Source organism: Numida meleagris, chromosome 10 (genome assembly GCF_002078875.1).
Source record: "Numida meleagris isolate 19003 breed g44 Domestic line chromosome 10, NumMel1.0, whole genome shotgun sequence".
NCBI classification, from domain to species: domain Eukaryota; kingdom Metazoa; phylum Chordata; class Aves; order Galliformes; family Numididae; genus Numida; species Numida meleagris.
The window spans coordinates 1,654,793-1,675,326 of record NC_034418.1 but is presented as its reverse complement, the minus strand read 5'-3'; the positions used below and the strand labels follow the sequence as shown (position 1 = coordinate 1,675,326).

Below are 20,534 nucleotides of genomic sequence, written 5' to 3'. Positions count from 1 at the left end.
GGCAAGCACTGGCCTGCAATCCTTGTGGAAGGATTTGGCAAGGAGCAGTCCACGCTCAAACACGGGTGGTGCAATGCCTTGACGCACTCCAACACAATGGTGCCCTTGGAAGAGGTCACCTGCGGTTTGCAAAGCAGATCTCCAACCCTCCAGCTGCTCACTCGACCTGTGATAACCACAGCTCCATCTGGGAGGGAGGAACAGTGCAGCACCATGGAGAAAGAAGAGTTCACATGGAAGGTGATCAACTCCTGATGTCCTCTGGGATGGGTCGGCAGCTAAAAATAACTGAATTTGGGAAGTTAACGAGCTGCTCAGCACAAGGCATCGCTGAGCCCTTACACAGATGGGACAGCCCCAGGTGAAGGCTACTGGGCACATGCCCACCAGCACACACCCAAAGAGCCCCACAGAGACCCACGGATGACGTTACCCTGGCTGCAGAGCTCCCGAGTGCTGAGCTGAGCACCTCCAGGAGGCTCTCCCCCTGCAGAGCCCTCAGGAAAGCAAAAAGCCCCGCAAAGCCTGCAGCATCCCCTCTGACTTGTGAACCCGCTGACAGTAAAACCAGCAGCGGGGCCTGGCAGGATCCCAGCCCTGTGCTTGCAGGGCTCCTACGGCACATGCCTGGCGGGGCTGAAACCTTGGCTCTGGCCACACCGTGCCCGCGAGAGCAGAAACCCTGGCTGCAGTGCGTGCTGCAGACTGCCGGGGAGAGCAGTGACTCAGCCCCAGCAGCTGCTGGCCCCCAGGGCACGCACACACACAGCGATGATGCTTTCGGGTTTTCACCTCCTTCCTCTTCCACGTGAAGGGTTTGGAGGGAGGAAGGGCAGGGGGTGGGAGATGCGTAACGCATCTCCGAAGATCTTCCCTTTGAGATGCGTGCTTCCCTTTCAGGCTGACAGCTGTGGCCTAATTTTCACGAAAACTGACAAGCGCCTTATTTCTACCCCTATAATTTCTTTCCACTGCCAATAAAATAGGTTAAAGGAGCGGGCGCAACGCTGCGCCGGGAGCTGGGGGAGGCTGCTCCACTTTGGGGTGTGCACAGATTGCAGAGGTGGGAGCTGGGGCTGCACTCGCCCTCCCCGTCGCTTTTCTCAAAGGAGGGGAAATAAAAGCACTCCGATTCCTTCCCATGGAATTGTGACCAAGGAGCAGATTGCTGACCTAGAGGCAATGTGGTCGATGACGACCCAGGCAGGCTGGGAGCTGCCTGCAGCTCCTTCCAGTCCCTGCTCCGACAAAATGGGAATTTCCCTGGGTGTTGCATTGTTCATTCAGTCACTACGAGCACTCCCACATTCGGAGGAAGGGAAGTGCTTCCTTCCCACGCGTTGACTTACTCGAGGAGTTGGCAGCTCCGGAGGAGCCCTCACCATCCCAACAAGGCAATTCAGAGAGCACACTCCATTACAGAACCACATCCACAGCTGGGCAGTGGTTTAGAAGCCCCAGGTGCCCCAGCAGCTTTGCACAGTGGGCCCATGTGAGATGAGAGCAGTTGGATGCTCCCTCCCATGTCCCCGAGGTGCCACCTAAGTGTACCTGGTGCATGGCCGAGGACCTGCACCGTGCATCACGTACCATGCTCCGTGCACCAATCTGAGATTGCAGGGAAAGCACTGAGACAGAGAGAACCTGAAACCCCCAGGAGCTGCCCCTGGAAGGAACTTGGCCGTTTTGCAAGGATTTTCCTCCCCTGTGCACACTTCCCCTTCCTCCCCTCCACACTCTCGCTGACCCTGACGAGTCCCAGCCCACTCGGTGCTGCTGCTCACATGTGTTTTCCATTTTTCTACAGGAAAACACATCAGCTCCTCAGGTCCCAAGGCAGCTTTGGAGTGGAGGATGCTTAAAGCCCATTTCCTGAGCCACCGGGATGCTCTGCAGCAGAAGCTGAACGCCGGGACAGGAACGTCCCACCTCCTTTCAACCCAGCAGGCACAACATCCTCCATCTCCTCCACCTCAAAGCCCGAGCTGCTGGTAGGGCTTCCAGCACTGCTCTGTACGTGGGGTGCCAGTAGGACTTCCCATCACTACTGGTAGGGCTTCCCATCACTGCTGGTTGGGATTCCCATCACTGCTGGTTGGGATTCCCATCACTGCTGGTTGGGATTCCCATCACTGCTGGTTGGGATTCCCATTGCTGCCAGTAGGGCTTCCCATGGCTGCTGGTGGATGCCAAGCTGCAGGGAGGAGGTTTTGGGGAATGGGCAGGGATGCGCAAGGCAACGAGCCCAAGGGAGGAAAATCAGGATCAACCAAACTTGTTTGCCTGCAGGGATGAAATGGGGACAGTGCATTGATGGCAAAGCTCCGGCCTGCCCCAATTAGCGCGTGAGAAGCGGGTTCCTCTTGCAGGGCAATGAAAGCAGAGCCAAGGGCAGGGGTGCAGCGCGGATCGCTCCCAGCAGCCCCCACGGGCTGGGAAGTGCGCAAGCCGCCAGCATGCTAATGGTTCTTACATAAAGCTGGTGGCAGGGTGGGGGCTGACCCACATACAGGGCACGGTGGGTGGCACCTGGGGACCTTCCACAGGCTGGGATGGGGACAACCCACATCTGGGGCCCTCTGCCCCATCCCGGCGCCGCTCTCCAAGCCTGGGGCTGGGGATCGCTGCTCCTCTCAGTTGTGCAAACTGGAGGAAAAAAAACCAAACCGAAACAGCTTTCTCCAGTTATTCCTTTCTGCAAGGCAACGGGGAGGGAGGGGGAAAGTGCACAGTTCATTAAAGCAAAAGGGCAGGCGGCCAGAGAGCATCCTGGCAGGCAGTGCGATGCGTTTTCGCAGCCTCGCTGCCTCCCGACACAGAAGCTCCCCTTGTAGTGATCACAGCTGTTTGGATTTTACCCGAGTTCATATCACAGTTTATCAAAGGGGCTGCATTTTTTTTTTTTTCTATTTTTTTCCTGCGCTTTGCTGAGGACAAGCTGAATGGTTCACGCGAAGACAAATGTGGGTTTTGTTCTGCGCGTGGCATTGATGCTGGAGGGGGGGACAGAGGGATTTTCTGTGCATGGGAACCTCCAGCATCAGTGGGCTCAGGGTGAGGATGGAGCAGTGCATCACCAGTGGATGGTGGCAGCACAGCAGGACCCGGACTCTAACCCTAACCCTAACCTTAACCAAGACCCCCGAGGGTTTCAACATCCCCTTACCGCTGTGCAGCTCCATATGGGGTTCCCAGCATCTCCGTCATCTCTGTGTTGTCGGGTGGAGGCAGATGTCCAAAGAAGGAACCCAAAAGAGGAGACCGACCCCAAACCATGGGCACCGCTCTGCCCAGTGTGACGGGCTAAGCTGAATTCCTCTGCCTCCTCTGCATTCAAGCATCCCCATCCTTGGCAAAGCCGGGCTGCACCTGCTCTCTGGCACGGCGGGACTTTGAGATCCCAAGGACAGTGCAGGGTGTGGAGCCAGTTCTGCAGGTGAACCCTTCCCCACCCAAACTCGCTGCCCAGTGGGAATCTTGGGATTTCTCAGCTCACGGCTAATGCCCTCCATTGGCCAAATAACCTCATCTGCTCCAGCAGACTGGATCAGCCTGTGACCCCATGGGGTTCGGGTGCCCCCCAGGGTGAAAGCAGGGAAATCCAAGGTGATGGATCCCAGTCCAATGGCCACCTCACTGCACGCACCCCACGGGAGGAGGCTGCTGCACCACAGGGATTTCACTCCCCAGCTCTGTAAGACAAGCTTGGGCAGTGCCTGTGTCTCGGCTGGAGCAAAGTGCTGACTCAGGCAGCCTCTGGCACTCCCAGAAAGGGCTCCAAAGCCAAGCCCTGCCCTGCAGCACACCCAGCACATGGACACGTCCAGCCCACTGCATAGCCCATGGGTTGTCTCGTGCAGCCACTGGCAGCATGCTGTGGGTCACCAGCCCTGCGCTCCCAGCAACAAACCCGCTGCTATGGGACAGGGCTCAGCCTTTTGCTCCACATCCCACCATCAGGCGAGCATTAAATCCAGCCTGGAAACCTCTGTGCTGGCTGCCCGGACAAGCCCCGACACAGCGGCTGTTCCTCTGCTTTGAGGCCGGCCATGTGGCTCCAAAAGGCATGTGATGCTTTGGAAGCTCCTCTGCATTTTTCTGCTGTTCCAGACTAACATCAGGAGGCCAGTAGCTGAACGGGGATGTTTTCCTCTTGCTTAAAGGCTCTGCTAAGGCCAGGACTCTTTCAGTGCCATGTGCCAGCTGGGGCAGATAGCTCTGCGCTAGCAGGAAGGGCTCAGCTCTGTGCATCAAGGGGAGAGGTAACACTGAAGGAAATGACAGAATCTGTCTCTAATAACTGCTCTGGAGCTACTTTTGGTAGAAAAGAGGAGGCAGGGCAGCTAGTTCCGAACGCAAGATGGTTCTCAGCCCTGGAGATGAGCACCTCGACCTGCTCTGCGGGACCCATCAGCAGCAGCACAGGCCCCTTGGCACATCCCCTTTGAAGTCAGGTCTTCTAAGTGGTCAGGGGGCACTGAAATCAGGTATGCACCAAGCAGCCCTGGAGAGCCCCTTCCTGGGTGTTTCCCTTCCCCTTTCCTCCTACCTCAGGCTCTACTGCAGCCGCATGCTCGCTCTGCATGCCAGGCTGCATCGTGCCATACATGCAGTGCTGGATGCCACCAGGGCAGGTGGCAGGGTGAGCAAGGCATGGGTGCTTCTCTGTGTACCTACAGACCTGAAGAGCAAGGACCCCATATCCCAGCTCCTTGGGCACCCAGTGTCCCGCGACCTCTGCCTCTGGTGCTCATCAGGACAGGGACCAAAGTCCTTCTGGAATCAGCAGCCAGACACGCTCAAGACTGAGCTAGGCTGGAAAACAAACTGCCTTACCACAGCCCCTCCGCTTGACCTCACTCACCCAGCACTGCCAACGTGACAGGGAAAAATGCTGCGTGGGCTGTAAACCCCGTGCAACATTTCCCTTTCCATCGAGCACTAATCCCTGGGCTGGCAATCATTACCTAAGCTAACAGGTTTATCTCCTTCCCTACCGCCCCAGCCCCAGCTCCACCATCCCTGGTGGCAGAGGGTGAGCTGGGGATGGGATCTCCCCACGTCTCCCAGGTGGAAGCGTGGGGCCGGCTCCTCACCCACTGTGCCCAACAGCTGAGCGTGCTGCGGGCAGCAGAGGGATGCAGCACGGGAGGACGCATATGGCTTTCATTTGGGAAGCAGCTAAAAATAGCAGTGCGAGGCTCTGCCTTTGGTGGGTCCCTCTGGCAGCAGATCAATCTTTTCCAGAGAGTCCTGGAAAACCTCTCCTGCTCTGTTCCCATCTTCCTTACCCCGATGCAGTTAAGCCAGCGCTCGCGCTGTCGTCAGTAGGACTCAGAGTTACTCAGCGGTGCCTGGGGCTCACCCTTCCCAGAACTGCTGCCTCGGCCCCAGCCCAGGGCGCACGTGAGCCACAACATGACGTGACAAAGAGTCAACTCAGATTTTTTCCTTCTTTTTCGCACTGATGTGGGTTTTTTGCACAACCGGACCCTGGGGGATGAGTCCCTGTAAGCAGCACCAGCTCGAGTGGGGCTCCCAGCACACCTCCAGCATGGCAGCCGGAGAGAACTGGAGGTGGCCATCATATGAGAGAGCTTTTACATGTGCCCCTGTCCAACCAGGGGCTGTGCAGCAACTTCCTGCGCTCATTCAGGCTGCCCAAAGGCACAAAACATTAGGGTGAGCCCGATCCAGGACGCAGTGCTCATGCCCAGCAGTTACTACTCATGACCCAGCTTGGCTTAGCAGACTGGGAGCTCTACGTGCTTTGTTTTCTCATCACAGCTCCCAGTGGTGAAGCTCACACATTTTGGAGAAGCAGCTCTCTTCTTGTGTGCTTGGGCTTTGTGCTCCTCCAGCACATCTTGATGCCACCGCACCAAAACCAAGGGAGGAGGGAACCCCAGTCCTGCCCCCTCCCACCAACATCCCTGCTGATTTTGCCTCGACCTTGCCTTGCCTTGACTGCTAAGTCCATTATTTTGAAGCGAGCCGAGGAATTTGTCTCCCTTGCCCCAGATTTCATTGCATTCAAGATGACGCTCTGCCAGCTGTCATAACACTCGGTTTTCCAGCCTCGGTGCCTGATTGCAGCTCCTTAATAGTGGAAGCAAAACCCATCCGTGTTGAGAATGAAGCTTCCACCGGGCAAGCACTGAGCGCCCAGTGAAGCCACGCTGATCTGCAGCGCCCTGAGCCGAGCCAGGTGGAAGAATTCGGTCCATTTGGCACCCTGAGCCACAGCCTGCCCTCTTGCTCCTGCTGCTCTGCTCACTTCTCAGCGCAAACAGGATCTGACAACACTATTTAATAGGGAGATACTTTGCCTCGGGGGCTGGGAGCAAGAAATATGGTGGTGCCTCAACATGCGAAAGGCAAGTCTGTTTGCTCTAGAAACGTCAGCATGGACTACCAGCAAGCAAGGGAGGCTTGTGGAAACCACTTCTGGCTGCTGGTGATGCGGGAGGGTGCAGAGCTCGGACCCCTCCCCCAGCCCACCCTGCCCACGCGGTGCTGGGGGCTCTGACCTGATGATGAAGGCTCCTCTCGTCTCCAGGAGTTTCCGCTCGCTGCTGAACCTCTTGAGCAGGTTGATCATGAACTTGTAGAAGTAGGAGTTCATGGTGGGGGTGGAGGGAGAGCACTCCAAGCCTTTAGGTCCTGGGGAGGAAATGAGAGCAGATGGGACACGTTGGCCAAAGCAGCCTCAATCAGTGCGCAGACACCCAGAATACGGTCAGGGCACTCGTGAAAACAGGAGTTCCAAGCCTCAGTCTGAGCAGAGCCAGCCCTCTCCATGCCAGGGGAAGTATCCCAAGGTGTTCCCAGCCTTGAGGAAGCACACAGGGCTGAAATGGGCTTTGTGGGAGATGGCCACAGATCCCATCAGTTCTAGCAGTTGACAGAAGGGGTACCCAAGCTCTGAGTAAAGCCACAATCCCATATCTTTGGGTAATGTGTGTAAAGCCATCCCACAAAGCAGACAGCCCCCATGTGCCAGAGACGCCCCAAGCCACACGTTTAGCCCTGGATCACCACGTTCCTGCAGGTGACACAGGCCCAATTGGTGTGTCACCTCCCTGTGCCCCAGGGCTGGTCTGGAAGGGCACAGAACCCCGGTCACAATGCAGCAGGGAGCCAAGCTTAGGGACTGGAAGGCTCTTTCATGCTTCCTCCTTACACGCTTGGCTCAAGGCTGGAGGATTAGGATGGCAAAGGGATCACAAGGGTACGCAGCATGGGAGTGCTGGGTGAGCAGCACCACCGTGGCTGGTTGCAAGGCTCTCCCTTAACATCCCCTACAAAGGCTGCAGGTGAGGAGGAGCACGGTGAGGCTGCGAGCAGCCCGACATGGTCAGGGCTTCCATCGGGCGCCGGTGGAAACGTGCGCAGTTTGATTTATGAGTGGTGTCTGCTTCTGTCGGGATTCAGCGGAGCACGGAGCAGCCAATTAAAAAGGCAATCAGGCAGCCGAAGCCTGGGCTGATGGAAAAGTCGCTGGGCTGATTCCCACCGCGCTGATGGCAGTGATAGCGGGGGGGGGGGGGGGAGATGTGGGCATCCAAAAGGATGGAGCAAAACCTGCTGCAGAGGAACGGGTGCCTGCTTCCCATGGGATCCCCTTCCCCAGTACAGCTGAAGCCCCGAGCCGTGCTTTGAAGCAGGCATCTCCCCGAGCACAAGTGTGAGCCACAGCATCGTGTTTCCCCTCAGCTGCAGGTAAGCTGATCCGGGCAAAAATATTACACTGCTGAGACAACGTGCTCTGAAACAAAGGTGCGGTTGTTCCCAGGCACGGATCACCCAGAGCGAAACCACAGCCGTGCCCGGCGTGTCACCGCTCCAGCTGTTAGCACTTCTCACCAGGGCTTGGAAATGGGGAACAGCCGCACAGCGGCGCACGGGGCAGTCCTGCACCCAACCCAACGCACTGAGGCTGGAACCCACCCAGGGGAAGCTCTGCCCCTGCGAGTCCCTCCATCCTCAGGACTCCCCATATCACATCTCTGCCCCTCCCTGGTGCCTGGGCAGCAGCACGGTGCTCACCCTGGATCTGCCACCATCCCCTCTGCATCTTTCAGTCTTACCGCTTCGCTGCACGACTTCCAGTGGTGGCAATTGGAAACCAATAACACGACACATCTTAGACTCACAGAATCGTTAAGGTTGGACAAAACCTCTCAGACCCCCACGTCCAAATCCAACCCATCAGCACCATGCCCACTGCCCACGTCCCTCAGTGCCTCATCCCCACGGCTCTTTAATACAGCTCAGCGTGCGGCCCCGCGGGTTACGGCTCAGAGCACCGAGATCCGGCGTGGGAGATCTGTGTGAGCAGCTTTCAGTGTTTCCATGCAGCACGAGAGACAGGCAGAGAGGTGTGACGAAAACTGTGGCTTGGTTCATTGAAGCTTGCACCTCTCCCCCTTCCCCTAGAGCGAGTCTTTGCAGATTTGTAACCTGCCAGATCGGCTGCGAACGCACCACGAGCGGGGCTGCTGGAGGTTTTGGTTGTTGGCACCGAGGAGGAGCAGGAGGAAGAAAGATCCCTAGAGGAATGACAGAACGCAGCCCAGGATCAGCTGCAATAGGAGCAAAATGGAATTTTTGGTCTGCAGCAGGTTGGATCTGCAGGTGGGATACTAGGAACAATTTCTGCCCCAAAAGAGCAGTGAGGCACTGGCACAGCTGCCCAGGGAGGGGGGGGTCACCGTCCCTGGAGGTGTCCCAGAGCCGTGGGGATGTGGCACTGAGGGACGTGGGCAGTGGGCACGGTGGGGGTGGGCTGGGGTGGGATCTGAGCGGTCTTTCTCAACCTTAATGATCCTATGATTCACTGACTGCTCCCAGCTCCTCCTCTCAGCTGAGTTGTGATGCTCAGAGTGACACCCGAAGCAACTGCTCTCCCCCTCGAGGGATCCACTGCTGCCTCGGGCAGAGGGAAAGCCCCTCTGCACCTCCCTGGGCTGGGAAGCAGCAAACCTCACCAAGGGAAGCTCCCAGGCTGGCAGTGGGCTCCTGCACCACCCAGGCCAGCATCCCTGCTCTCACCACGCCGCCGCTGCACTCTCATCGCTCATGTGGCCGTGTTATAAATCAAAAGAGACAGGCAATTAGGAATCCATATTAAGGGCCTTATAAATATATATTGTCACGCAGGCTGGCTCCTTCAGGCCACCTGGTTGCCTGGCGGACGGAGAAGGCTCCAAACCTGCAGTGCCAAAGTGTCCCCAGATGCTCAGGCACTGGATTTGCCTACATCAGCCACTAAGCACCAAACTTCAGCGTCGCAGAGAACACAAGTTCTGCTAATTTCCCACAACTGGTTTCAAACTGGGCTTAATTAAAACCAGTGCGGACTTGCTTAACTCCACTGAAACCAAACTGAAGTGTGATTCGACCAGAACTGGTTCCTTTCTGAAGCGTGCTAAAGCAGCGTAAGCTGTTTAATGAGCACCCACCAGGACTCTGGTGCTGGTTTAGCTGCAGTGATTGACTTCGCATTGTAATTGAGGCAATTGCAGCAGGGACCCAGACCGGGATACGGGGGGGAGCAGCCGGGAGCTGGCACGGAGCACTGCAGAGTGGGTGCTGTGTCTTCACTCCCATAAAAAAGGGGTAACTGGAGGCTGCTTCCTCGCTCTCAAAACGCTTTGTATCATCAAGGCTCTGGGAGGATGCATCACCTCTAGCATGATTTCCAGCTTCCACACAGAGCAGCTCCCGCGTCCCACTGCCGTGCCCTGCGTGTGGATGGGGCTGCTGGAGCCCAGCATCCTCCCATTCCCTTGGACCTCATGCTTCCAGCACTGACCTCCCTTGGCTACCCCTGCATGCAGCTGGCCCCAGCCCCACGGAGCTCAGCACAGCCCCACGCAGAGACGTGGGAATCTGCTCCGTGCCTGCCCCAGCAGCCTTCTTCCCTTCCTTCCCTTCCCTAGGATGTTTTCAATCGGAGCAAAGCCTCGCAGAGCAGGATAAAAATAGAGCCGTAAAAAAATAAATAAAATAAAGGCAGACTCCCCCTGCAAAACCCAGCATGGGGCGTAGCTGGAAACAGATGCGAGTGTGTCGGCAGCTCAGCTGGGCTCTGAGAGACGTCAGCTCAGCCCTCTCTGAAGCACAGGATGCTGCTGAGGAAATGAACACTCTGAATCTACTGATGGTGCGTGGCCCTGGCTGCACCCTGCCTGCTCCTGTGCTGCCCCCCGTGCAGCCGCTGCTGCCCTCCCTGAATGGCTTTGCCACCTGGGAGACCTCAGCACGTGGCTCAGCACTAAGTGGTCCCCGGTGGGGGACAGCGGTGCCCGGTCCATGCCCTGCTGCAGGCATGGCAGACAGCTGGCATCACCCCATGGCTGATGGTCAGGGGAGGAGGCACACCTGGATGCCCAATGAGGCTTCTTCTGCTGTCTTTCAGGCTGTCATTAGGGGACCCTCATCCTTTTCAGGGTGCTGAGCTGAGAGCGCTCAGTGGGGACAGATCCCTCATTTACTCCCTGCTTTCATGATCCTGATCCCATGAAACCCTTTGGCAAATCACTCCTTTGAGAGCAAGCACTCCATTTGATGGCATCTGCTGCGTCCTCACCTTTAGCAGAGGATGAGCACGGATGGGTTTTGCTTTGCAGTGACCGAGGGGGACAGAGAGAAGCCCAGGAGGTGGCACGGCACTCATCACCTTCCCATCACTGCCTGAACAAAGGAGACCACATTTCTCAGGGACTTTTAGCAGGCTCGGTAATCCAGAGAATCCTGAGCGCCGCTGGTTGAAACTAATGACCTCAAGCGTGTTAGCACACCCACGTATGAAGTCAGCCTCCCTGTAAACATCCTCTGGTGTGATGTGCTCCGAGGGCACGCCGGTGTCCCCACCACCTCCGGCAGGAAGCCAGGCAGGAGGGACTGCAGGGAGAGGAAGGTGCCTCCTGCAGAACAAAGGGTCGTGGTGCTGCTCCGTGCAGAGCCGTGCAGGCAGGAAGAGGTGTGTGCACGGAGCTGCTGGGGCTGGCAGCCTTCCGGAGGGGCTGCCCTCCAACGGCGCAGAACTGAGCTGGAGGAGTAGGCTGGAGGGTCTGCACCCGTGCTAGCCATGGTGGCAACCACTCGCGGGCCATCTGCTGCTTGCACCTGACTTTGGTGTGGTTGGCAGAACACCCCCGAGGTAAAGCTGCTGGAAGCCAGGTGGGTGCTTGGACTGTCACTCCAAAGAGGTGCCAGCCCCTGCAGCTCCTGTCACCCAGGGTCACCGAAACAGGACGCCTGGCGCACAGCTCACCATCTGCCTCCACATCAGGGATGCTCCAGCAGCACTTGACCCACTGGAGATGCCAAATGCGAGACGTGGCAATGAGAAAACGCATGGCTTTCCCTCGGGTTTTCTCCAGCTACACCTCCACGGAGCCCTGGGAAAAGCATGCAGAAGGGAAGGGAGGGGTGGCAGAAGGTAACAGAGGGACTGCAGAAGGCTCAGCCGCCCCGTGCAGGCAGGAGGAGGCCTGCAGGGCTCCCACACACCCCGCTTCTCACCTCATTGTGCTGGGAGACCGCCATCGGAGGACGGCTGACCTTATGTAACGGGAGAACAAAGCGGCTAAATAAAACCCCGAGCTGGGAACGGGCTGCGGAAGTGGGACACTGTTTTCCTGACTAATCACCGAGCATCTGAAGGAAACCCGAGTGAATGGCAGGGAAACAACTGCATAAACACATCCCGAGGGAAGAAAGGGTGAGAGAGGAAGCGGGGGAAGCCCACGGCGTGGCACGGGCCCCTTCTGCCTCCCCTGCTGCCTGCGTGGGGAGCAGGTGTGGGGAGGGTGGCACAGAGAGCTGCTGCCAAGCCAAGGGCTGGAGATGGCCACACTCACCCACCTGCAGAGCTGTGTGCTGGGATGTAGGACAGACACACAACCACCTGGGGAGGTTTGCTCTTGTCCACTCCAGTAGAAACCAGCGCCTGTCCTGCTGGTGCAGCCACACAATCACACCCGGCTCCTCGGTGCCACTTTGGCTTTGCTCTCCAGCACCACATTCAGATGTAGGGATTTCTACTGGTTTTGTTCCAAACCCAAAACCACCCCCACCAAAACAACCCTTCAGCAAAAAGAGCTGTCTCGAAGAGTCCCCGCTTTCCCACCACGACACAGGAGGCTCCCAGCCCTGCTGTGAGCCCTGCGCAGCTGACATCCCACCTACAGAACTGGGGAGCACCCTCCTTTGGGTAAAAGCCAACGCATGTGCAAAGCTCAACCCTGGATACATCTCTAAAGAAAAAGAGAGCAAACCAGGTGACCAAAGCAGAACGCATCGCAACCTGTGTGGCTTCTCAGAGCTGGAGCCCCGGCTGCAGCAGCACTGCTGAACGTGGAGAGCAGCACCGGACTCCTCTTCAGCGTTCCACTCGCATAACCGAAGCCAAGTTGCTCTTCCAGAGAGCCGAGGGGCCACGGCAGCCGTTCGGCCGCGCGCCATGCAGCCTGCTATTTTTAGATAATCCACAAGGAAGGAAACCTCAGACAGCCATCGGCGTGAGCTGAACCGCAGCCCTCGGGCAGCACCGCGAGGCCGCTCCACCTGCACGGGCTCACCCGTGACACCGGCACATCGGTGACACTCCCAGAGCACCTCACCAGGCGTCCCCCCCTCCCTCCGTCCTGCGTGCACCAGGTGGGTAGAGCAGCAGGAAAACCCACTCCACGCAGCCCAGGGATTGCCAAAACCTGGCTGCTATCTGCTGCAGTGCGGGGAGGGGGGGGAATAATCGGTGTTCTTCAAAGAAAACAAATGCAGGCAGCGGAACGCACGGCTGCGGCGCTGGTTCTGCTGCGCAGGGTGAGGCTGCCTTGGCTCTGCTCTGAGTTTACAATCCACAGCTGACACGAAATCTGCCTTTGGCCGGGCCGACCTGGCGTGAGGAGCACAACGGGGAGGCTCCGAAATAGCAACAGCAGCAGCCGAGGAGAAGGGGCAGCCAAGGAACTGTGGAGGATGAGCCACAGACAGGGGGAGGTGGAAAAAGCCGCCCAGTGCGCTGGGATGATTAATGAAGGGCTTTTTCCCCCGCTCTCCAAACAACAGCGCTGCCCTTCTGCATCTCTCCTCCGAGGTCTCCGCAGCGCTCACAGCAACGCCACCGTTCGCATTCAGCACACGCAGCCACGAGCTGGCAACGCGCTGCATCACGGGCACAGAGCTGTGCGTGCGCTGGGCACCTGGGCTTGCAGCGAGCACCTGGCCTGAGCCGCTTCTAGAGGCCCTGAGGGCTCTTGCAAGAAGAGATGCTGGCACCCAGGGTCCCCTAAAGAAGGGCAATGACAATGTCCTCCTGTGCCAAGCTCTGCAGCATCTGCCCAGGGATGTGGGGTGTCACTGTCCCTGGGGGTGTCCCAGAGCCGTGGGGATGTGGCACCGAGGGACGTGGGCAGTGGGCACGGTGGGGGTGGGCTGGGGTTGGGCTTGGGGAGCTGAGAGGTCTTTTTCAATCGTAACAATTCTATGATATTGCTGCTAATCGGGTTCTTATCCTAGAAGATGAGTGAGGAGAAAGAGCAACATAACACAGGCAGCCCTGGCCTACCATTCAGCCACGGAGCGCAGCGCAGGGCACGTACCGGAGGAGCTCAGCTGGCTGTTTCGGATGGGGACGTGGAGCTCCACCTGGCCGGGTCGTGGCTCTGTGGCCTCGGAGGGGCCGTATCCCTCTGTCTGTCCTGCTGGAGAAGAAGCGATCTCGGCCAGCACTTCCAGGTCCTTGAGGATAACCTGTGAGCAGAGGGAGAGCGTGGGTGAGCAGGCACAGAGCAGCTGCGGGGGAGCTTTGCCTTCCAAAATCACCGCCAGAGCGAGGGGATGGTGAGCACCAAATCCCTGCACGATGCAAAAGACGTCAGGAAAACAGGGCTACTGCTCAAGTTCAAAGTGAAGATTTCAAACGATTGCCCGGGAGCTGGGGCAGGAAAGGCAGTGGTGGACTCCCATCCTTGGAGGTGTCCAAGAACTGTAGGGATGTAGCACTGAGGGACAGGGTTAGTGGGCATGGTGGGGGTGGGCTAGGGCTAGACTTGTTGATCTTAGTGGTTCTTTTCTCTTTCCTGCCCCAGGGGAAAATCCAAACAGTTTCTATTCTGCAGGTCCCAAGGAAGCAGGGGAAACTAAGCCACACTGTGCAGCTGGGAGCTCGGCTTGCTTCTCCCAGTTCAGGCAGGTCTGGGTTTGCTCCCGCTCAGTGCCCGAGAGCTGCTCCCTCATTCCAGCAATCTGCTCAGCCGATGTAACTATATATAGCACTTCTGGAGAAGTTATTACAGGTTGGTGCTTTTTTTCCCCCCCGACTCTTCTCATGTCTCGAGCTATTTTGGGTCCCTCTCCAACCCAATGTCCTTGGGCCCAGACATCTCATCACTCTTCCCTGATGCTCTGAGCGTACCAGGGCTGAAGGGCTGCCAGAAAGGGCTCATTGCACGGCTGCACCCAGCACAGGACACGCAAGTGCAATGCTGAAGACTTCTCATGCACTCCCCGAGGCCATGAGCATCTCTCCTTAGAGCTGCATGAGATGGGAATTTAAGCTACCAAGAAAAACCTCACCCCCAAACAAACAAAAAATGACAACAGCTTTTTATAACGCGCACAGGTTGAAAACGGGACCCCTGATAATGTGTTGCACAGATAGCTTAAGTTATTTAGTGTAATTACAGCTGATTTTTAGGCCCCATTAGCCTGAGCAGGTGGTTCCCAGGGCTGGTCGTGGGAAGGTGCGGCAGCTCTGAGAGTGGTAACCATGCTTGGGAGGACCCCATGGGCATAAACACAACAAAGTCCCAGCCCGGGGCAACAGCGGGGAGGAGAAAAGATGACAACAGCAGCTTTGGCAATGAGGAACCATCCCTGAGGATAAAAGAACACAGCCCAGCCTGAGGCTGCTCTGCAGTGCTGTCACGGATGGGACCTTGTTGCCATCGTGGGATGTCACCAACGTCATCGACTCTCATCCTCTTCCAGGGAAGGGAGCCTGTGGTTCCCCATAGGGAGAACTCATTCCTCTCCTCCTCCTGGTTTTGCAGAGATTTCAAGCCTTGGTTGCTCAGGTAAAGGAGGCCGATGGTAAGCCAGGGGCAGGCATGGAGCAGGATGTGGCACTAAGGGACATGGTCAGTGGGCATGGGGGGATGGGTTGGGGTTGGACTCGGTGATCTTAGTCGCTTTTTTCCAATCTTATTGATTCTGTGGTTCTATGACATGGTCCCAGCCCCCTGCCTGGCTGTGACAATGCCCACCTTGGGCATGGATGACACCAGCAGCTCCCACAGCAACAACAACAGGATCACAATTGAAATCACCCCTGTTCCCTCGCAAAGCCTTAAATCCCACAGTTTACCCCTTTGTCCACACGGTCTGAATTTCTTAATTGCAAAAACACGGAGGAAATAAGAACCAGGAGGGATGGCGCGTAAGGACCTGGAAGATGAGGAGCAGTGGATACGAAGAGCTGGGGTTCTCCAGCCGTGGGAACGAGGCAGGGAGCCCAGCCTCCTCCCCGTGTGCTGCGGAGCCGTTCCCAGCCCCGCTGGGACGGAGCAGAGCCAGAGCGCTTGGTATGCGCTGCACATCCCTGCGATGGAAGCTGGAAGAAAGCAATATCCTGCAGGAGCACGGGGCTGCCACTGCCATGGCAACGGGCCGGCTGAGCCAGCAGAGCTGGTCCCATCCCTCCGCAAGAGGGACGGAACCATGCCCAGCTCCCAGGCAAGGGATGGGTCAGGCGCTGGGAGAGCATATGGGAGCCGAGCGCTGGGTGCTGGGGGTGCCCTGGGGGATTTTTAAGGGCGTGGTAGCCCTGCAGTGAGGATGTGAAGAGGGTGGGATTCCCCCATACCTTGCATTGATCCCAGACAACCCCTTCCATGCCCTGGTGAGGACACATGCTGATGCCAAAGAGCATCGTGGTGGAGGTCCTGCGGTGAGGACTGCCCCTGCCCTGCCTTGAGCCTCAGGTGTGATTTCCCTGGGGGCTGCAGGAGGAGATGAGATTCAGGCCAACACATCCCTCCTTGGGTCATGCCAGCACTGTGCAGCGAGCAGGACCGAGCCCCGAAAGCAGGGTGGCTTCGCAGGACACACGGTGCTGCAAACAGGGGGTCAGGCTGTGGGTCAGAGCAAACCTCACAGCCAGGAACGGGTTACGGCATGGCCGTTCGAAACAAGCAGCTATTTCTCAGCCCTAGGAGCAGTGAAATTGCTCTCCACATTGCCGATAGAGCACGGATTTTGAGGGCACGCAGAGCAGGGAGCTGTGGGTCTCTTCAGATGTAGGTCAGGCTCATTTGCCTCTTGTTCTGGCTGAGTCGAGCCTGTAGCAGCACTGCCATCATGTGTGCTGGCTCACGCAGGGGCAGGTGGATGGATGCCCCTGTGCTTCCTTGGGTGCCTTCCTATGTATAGCATCACCTGGATGCTCCTGGTGTACTCACGGATGGGCAGAGCCAGGGTGCTGCATCAGCTGCACGTGATAAGGGCAGGGACTGAGCTCCTGAAGGTACTGCTATTTAAGGAAAACCTTAAAAAAAAAGAGAAGATTAAAGCATGCCTACACAAAGCACAGCCCTGTATGTCCCTGGGCAATGACAGGGATGCGTGACACCACGAACAGCCGAGCAGAGCAGATGATGGAAGCCCAGCCAGAGCGCGATGCCCCCGGGGTGGAGAAGAGGAAGGGATGTAAAAGCACTTCTTCAAAAGGGCCTGAGATGGAGGAGCAGCACTGTCACAACAGTCCTCGCCCTGCTCAGCGACTCCAGGCAGCCCCTCGCTGCACCGAGGCTCCTCCAAGGCATGCAGAGCAGCATTTATGCTGCTTTGGTGTTTTTTTTCTTGCTCTCTAGCTTTCAGATGTAGCCAGGAAGGGAGGAATGAGCCGTCCCAGAGCCAGGAGTGCGACCAGCAGCATTTGCTGGGCCCCAGGCAGGCAAGGTGCGAAAAGCAAACTCACATCCCCCCCCTCCGCTGGCTGTAAAAACAAGAAAAGAAAGAGGAGCCCACCATTAATCTTCCCACAGCAATATAACCAGGGCTCTTTTCAGGCCCCCAGCACAGTGACTTCTCTCCTCTGATCCTGCCAAGCTCTTTTCTTTCTCTTCTTTCACAGCCCCTGGGTTTCAGCCTGCTGCTGGGAGGGGACGGAGCAGTGCTCCTCACATCTCTGTGGCATTTGCTTCAGCTGGCAGAGTAGAATGAAGGCTTCCTTCCTCCCTCTGCCAAGGGAAAATCCTCCCAGGCCGTGCGAGCACACCTTCATGGCATCAGCAAACACAGCAGGAAGGAGGGGTGGTTCAACAAAGATAAGTGCAAGGGCTGCACCTGGGTCGTAGCAACTCTCACTGTCAATACAAGCTGGGAGATGAAAGGATAGAGCACAGCCCTGCTGAAAAGGACCCGGGGTACTGGTGGCTGGCAGCCGGGCAATGTGCCCTCACAGCCCAGAAAGCCAACTGCACCCTGGGCTGCATCCAAAGCAGCATGGCCAGACCCAAAAACAGCCTTTCAGTATCTAAAGGGGCTGGAAGAAAGAAGGGGACAGACTCTTTAGCAGGGACTGTTATGACAGGACAAGGGGAAATGGTTTCAAACTAAAAGAGGGGAGATTTGGATTGGAGATAAGGAAGAAGTTCTTTGCACTAAGGGCGGTGAGGCAGTGGCACAGGCTGCCCAGAGAGGTGGTGGTGCCCCGTCCCTGCAGACAGCCAAGGTCAGGGGACGGGGCTGTGAGCACTGATGGAGCTGTGGGTGTCCCTGCTCAGCGCAGGGAGTGGGAGCAGACGGCCTTTAAGGTCCCTTCCAACTCAAAGGATTCTATGACAAACTACGTACACGTGTACTGCAGCCCTTTCCCTTCAGTCCCTAACCACGTAATGACAGCCCTACAATGGTGCTGAGCCAAGCTGCTCCCCGTGGACCAGCCTCGCCCCGAGAAACCTCCCAGCCCTGCACAACGTGGAGCACAGAGCAGCTTTCAACCCAGTGCCCCTGCTTTTCCTTGAGTCCTTATGGCACACAGAGAGCATCATTCCACCCTACTGCACCAGGCAGCGTGATAGCTGCTCACGGGCTGCTTGCACGGATGTAAGGTTGGGCTGACCACATTTTCCATGACCCAACTTAAATTATATACCTCCCTCTGCACCCCACCATTAAAGCCCTGAAGTACACCCTCAAGTGCAACTTCTCCTCTTGAGAACGGGTCACCTCCCTGCTTTGGTATCCAAGTGCCCGGAGTCTCTCTCTGGAAAATACTTACTGCATAAACATCAAAATATTTATAAAAATCATGAAAACAAAGGCCAGGCACGCTCAGTGCTCTCCTCTCTGCACACTCTCCCTGCTCTCAGCTTTGCACGGGATCCGGAGCACAATGGGCCTAAAACCAACAGAGCACAACTGAAAACCAAACCTCACGAAGACGGCTATTCGCTCTGGCACAAGCTTTTGTTAGGCTTCATTGTGCTGGGAATCGGGCGCAACGGGAGAAATTTGCTGGGATTTAATAGGACGGCGCAGCTCAGAGAGCTGCCAGAAAGCAGGGTCTGAAGCCCAACGCTCAGAGCCACCACGCTTTTGTCACCAGGGAATAAAATACACTCGTGAATGACAATGTGCCTGGGCTCAGCTAACTGTCTCCAGGACAGGGCCCCAGCTCTCCATCGCTTGTCAGGTGCAGAAGCACATTTCCAAAGGATGCAAGCTAAGAGATCACTGGGATTTTCTTGCTGCTTCCAAAGCCTGCATAAAGGCAGCTGGGTTTTCCTCCAATGAAGCTTCAGATCAGACAACAACCCCACCTTAACCTCTGCTCCCAGGTAGCAGTGATAGGATGAGAGGGGATGGCCTTGAGTTGCACCAGGGAGGTTCAGGTTGGATATTAGGAAAAAATTCTTCTCTCTAAGAGAGGTGAGGCACTGGCACAGCTGCCCAGGGAGTTGGGGGGGGGAGGTCACTGTCCCTGGGGGTGTCCCGGAGCCATGGGGATGTGGCACTGAGGGACGTGGGCAGTGGACACAGTGGGGTGGGCTGGGATTGGGCTTGGGGAGCTGAGAGGTCTTTTCCAGCCTTAATGGTTCTGTGATTCTATGATTCATGCATCAGCCCCACTGAGTCAGGCAGAAGTCCCAGCCCACGAGACCCACGGCAGCAGATGAGCGTGAAGGGGCACGTACAGAACTCCATTGTGGAGCTGGAGAAAGGAAAACGACGCCAAGAAAAAAAAAAATGGGGTCATAACTTCACATTTTTTCTCTGCTGCGTTCACCTGAGCGCAGCACCTGGGCTCCAGGCTGGGATGAGCCGAGCAGCCCAGCTAGGAGCTGCCTTTGCAACAGCTCAGAGAGGGTGATAACCCAAAGAGCAGGTCCTGCCCTCTGCAGCAGCACTGCATTTCACTCGAGCACGGCCCAGCCCAGCACACCACTACCCCAAGGGCACTGGGCTGGGGCTTCCACTCTTCACCGCCTCTGACATCAGCTCTCAGCCTCGCGCCAGCAGGTATCAGAGCTGAGAGAGATGAAAGCAGCAGCTGGTGCAGAGAAAAACACTCTCCCCAGCATCCCGTTACCTTGGAGCCGTAAGGAAGTTTTTCAACCACATCAAATTTTCACTGAAGCTTTTAAAGGCTGCCTTCAAAACCGGCTCGCACACGCACGTGGACGGGCAAGCGTGCGGATCAGCGCACGGTGACGCAGTGCAGCGACGCAGAGCCTGACAGCCAGGAGCCTCGCAGCCTGACTTGTCTACATATCAAAGGGAACTGCTGGATTCAGCTTTGCTCCAGCTTCTCTGCGCTGCGTCCGTGGATCCTAACTGGGTCTCTTGGCAAAACGTGGGCGCTGACATTCCAGGTCAGCCATCCCCGTTTGTCCTCACCCTTCCCAAAAAATGCTTATAGCTTGAAGCCTCCCCCTACTATTTTGGTCACTTCTATTTTCTCAGCAGAGCTGGTTGGGAGCCAGCGGAGCGGGGATGTTTCATGGATTGACTTGTCGATGGATTTCCTCAACCCCCCAGCATTTAAATAAATAGAAGACAGGATTAAATAAATCAGCTTAAAATTACTTTTGAGCCATTCCCAGTTATGTCACATGGAGGAAATGCATCACCAGGGTCCTTTCTTCGCTGCTTTTTTCAAATATTAATAAGCAGTGTAATTGCAACATGACTCACAGCAGTCTCCTGCCAAGCCGGAGAGCCTATCTGCGAGATGCAGGCTTTCTAGAGCATTGCAAAGGCAGATGTGTGCTTGGGGACTCTTTTGGAGAGGTCTGCATCGTACGCAGCAGGGTATGGAAAATGGCCAGGCAGCCGCTTGCCTTTGCAAGTGCAAGTCATTCCCTTGCTTGCTCATTCCCTTGCCTCCTCTCTTCACAGCCCCCTCGCACAAGGGATTTATTGTGGGGTTGGGTGCCCTGAGCGTGTAATCTGGTGCAGAGAGCGCGTGATTTCTATTCCACAAGGAAAGTCTGGCGTGGGAAACGCTGAGGATCTCT

At 56.8% G+C, this 20,534-nt stretch overlaps 1 protein-coding gene across 1 annotated transcript in view; it reads right to left on the bottom strand.

The window, feature by feature from the left end:
- VAC14 (Vac14, PIKFYVE complex component) overlaps positions 1-20,534 on the bottom strand; it is a 51,058-nt gene that overhangs the window by 9,244 nt on the left and 21,280 nt on the right. The window contains exons 13-14 of the mRNA XM_021408648.1: positions 13,614-13,764; positions 6,531-6,663 (exon numbers count right to left, since the gene is read on the bottom strand). Of these exons, the coding sequence (XP_021264323.1) occupies positions 6,531-6,663; positions 13,614-13,764 (284 nt within the window). The remainder of the gene's footprint in view (positions 1-6,530; positions 6,664-13,613; positions 13,765-20,534) is intronic.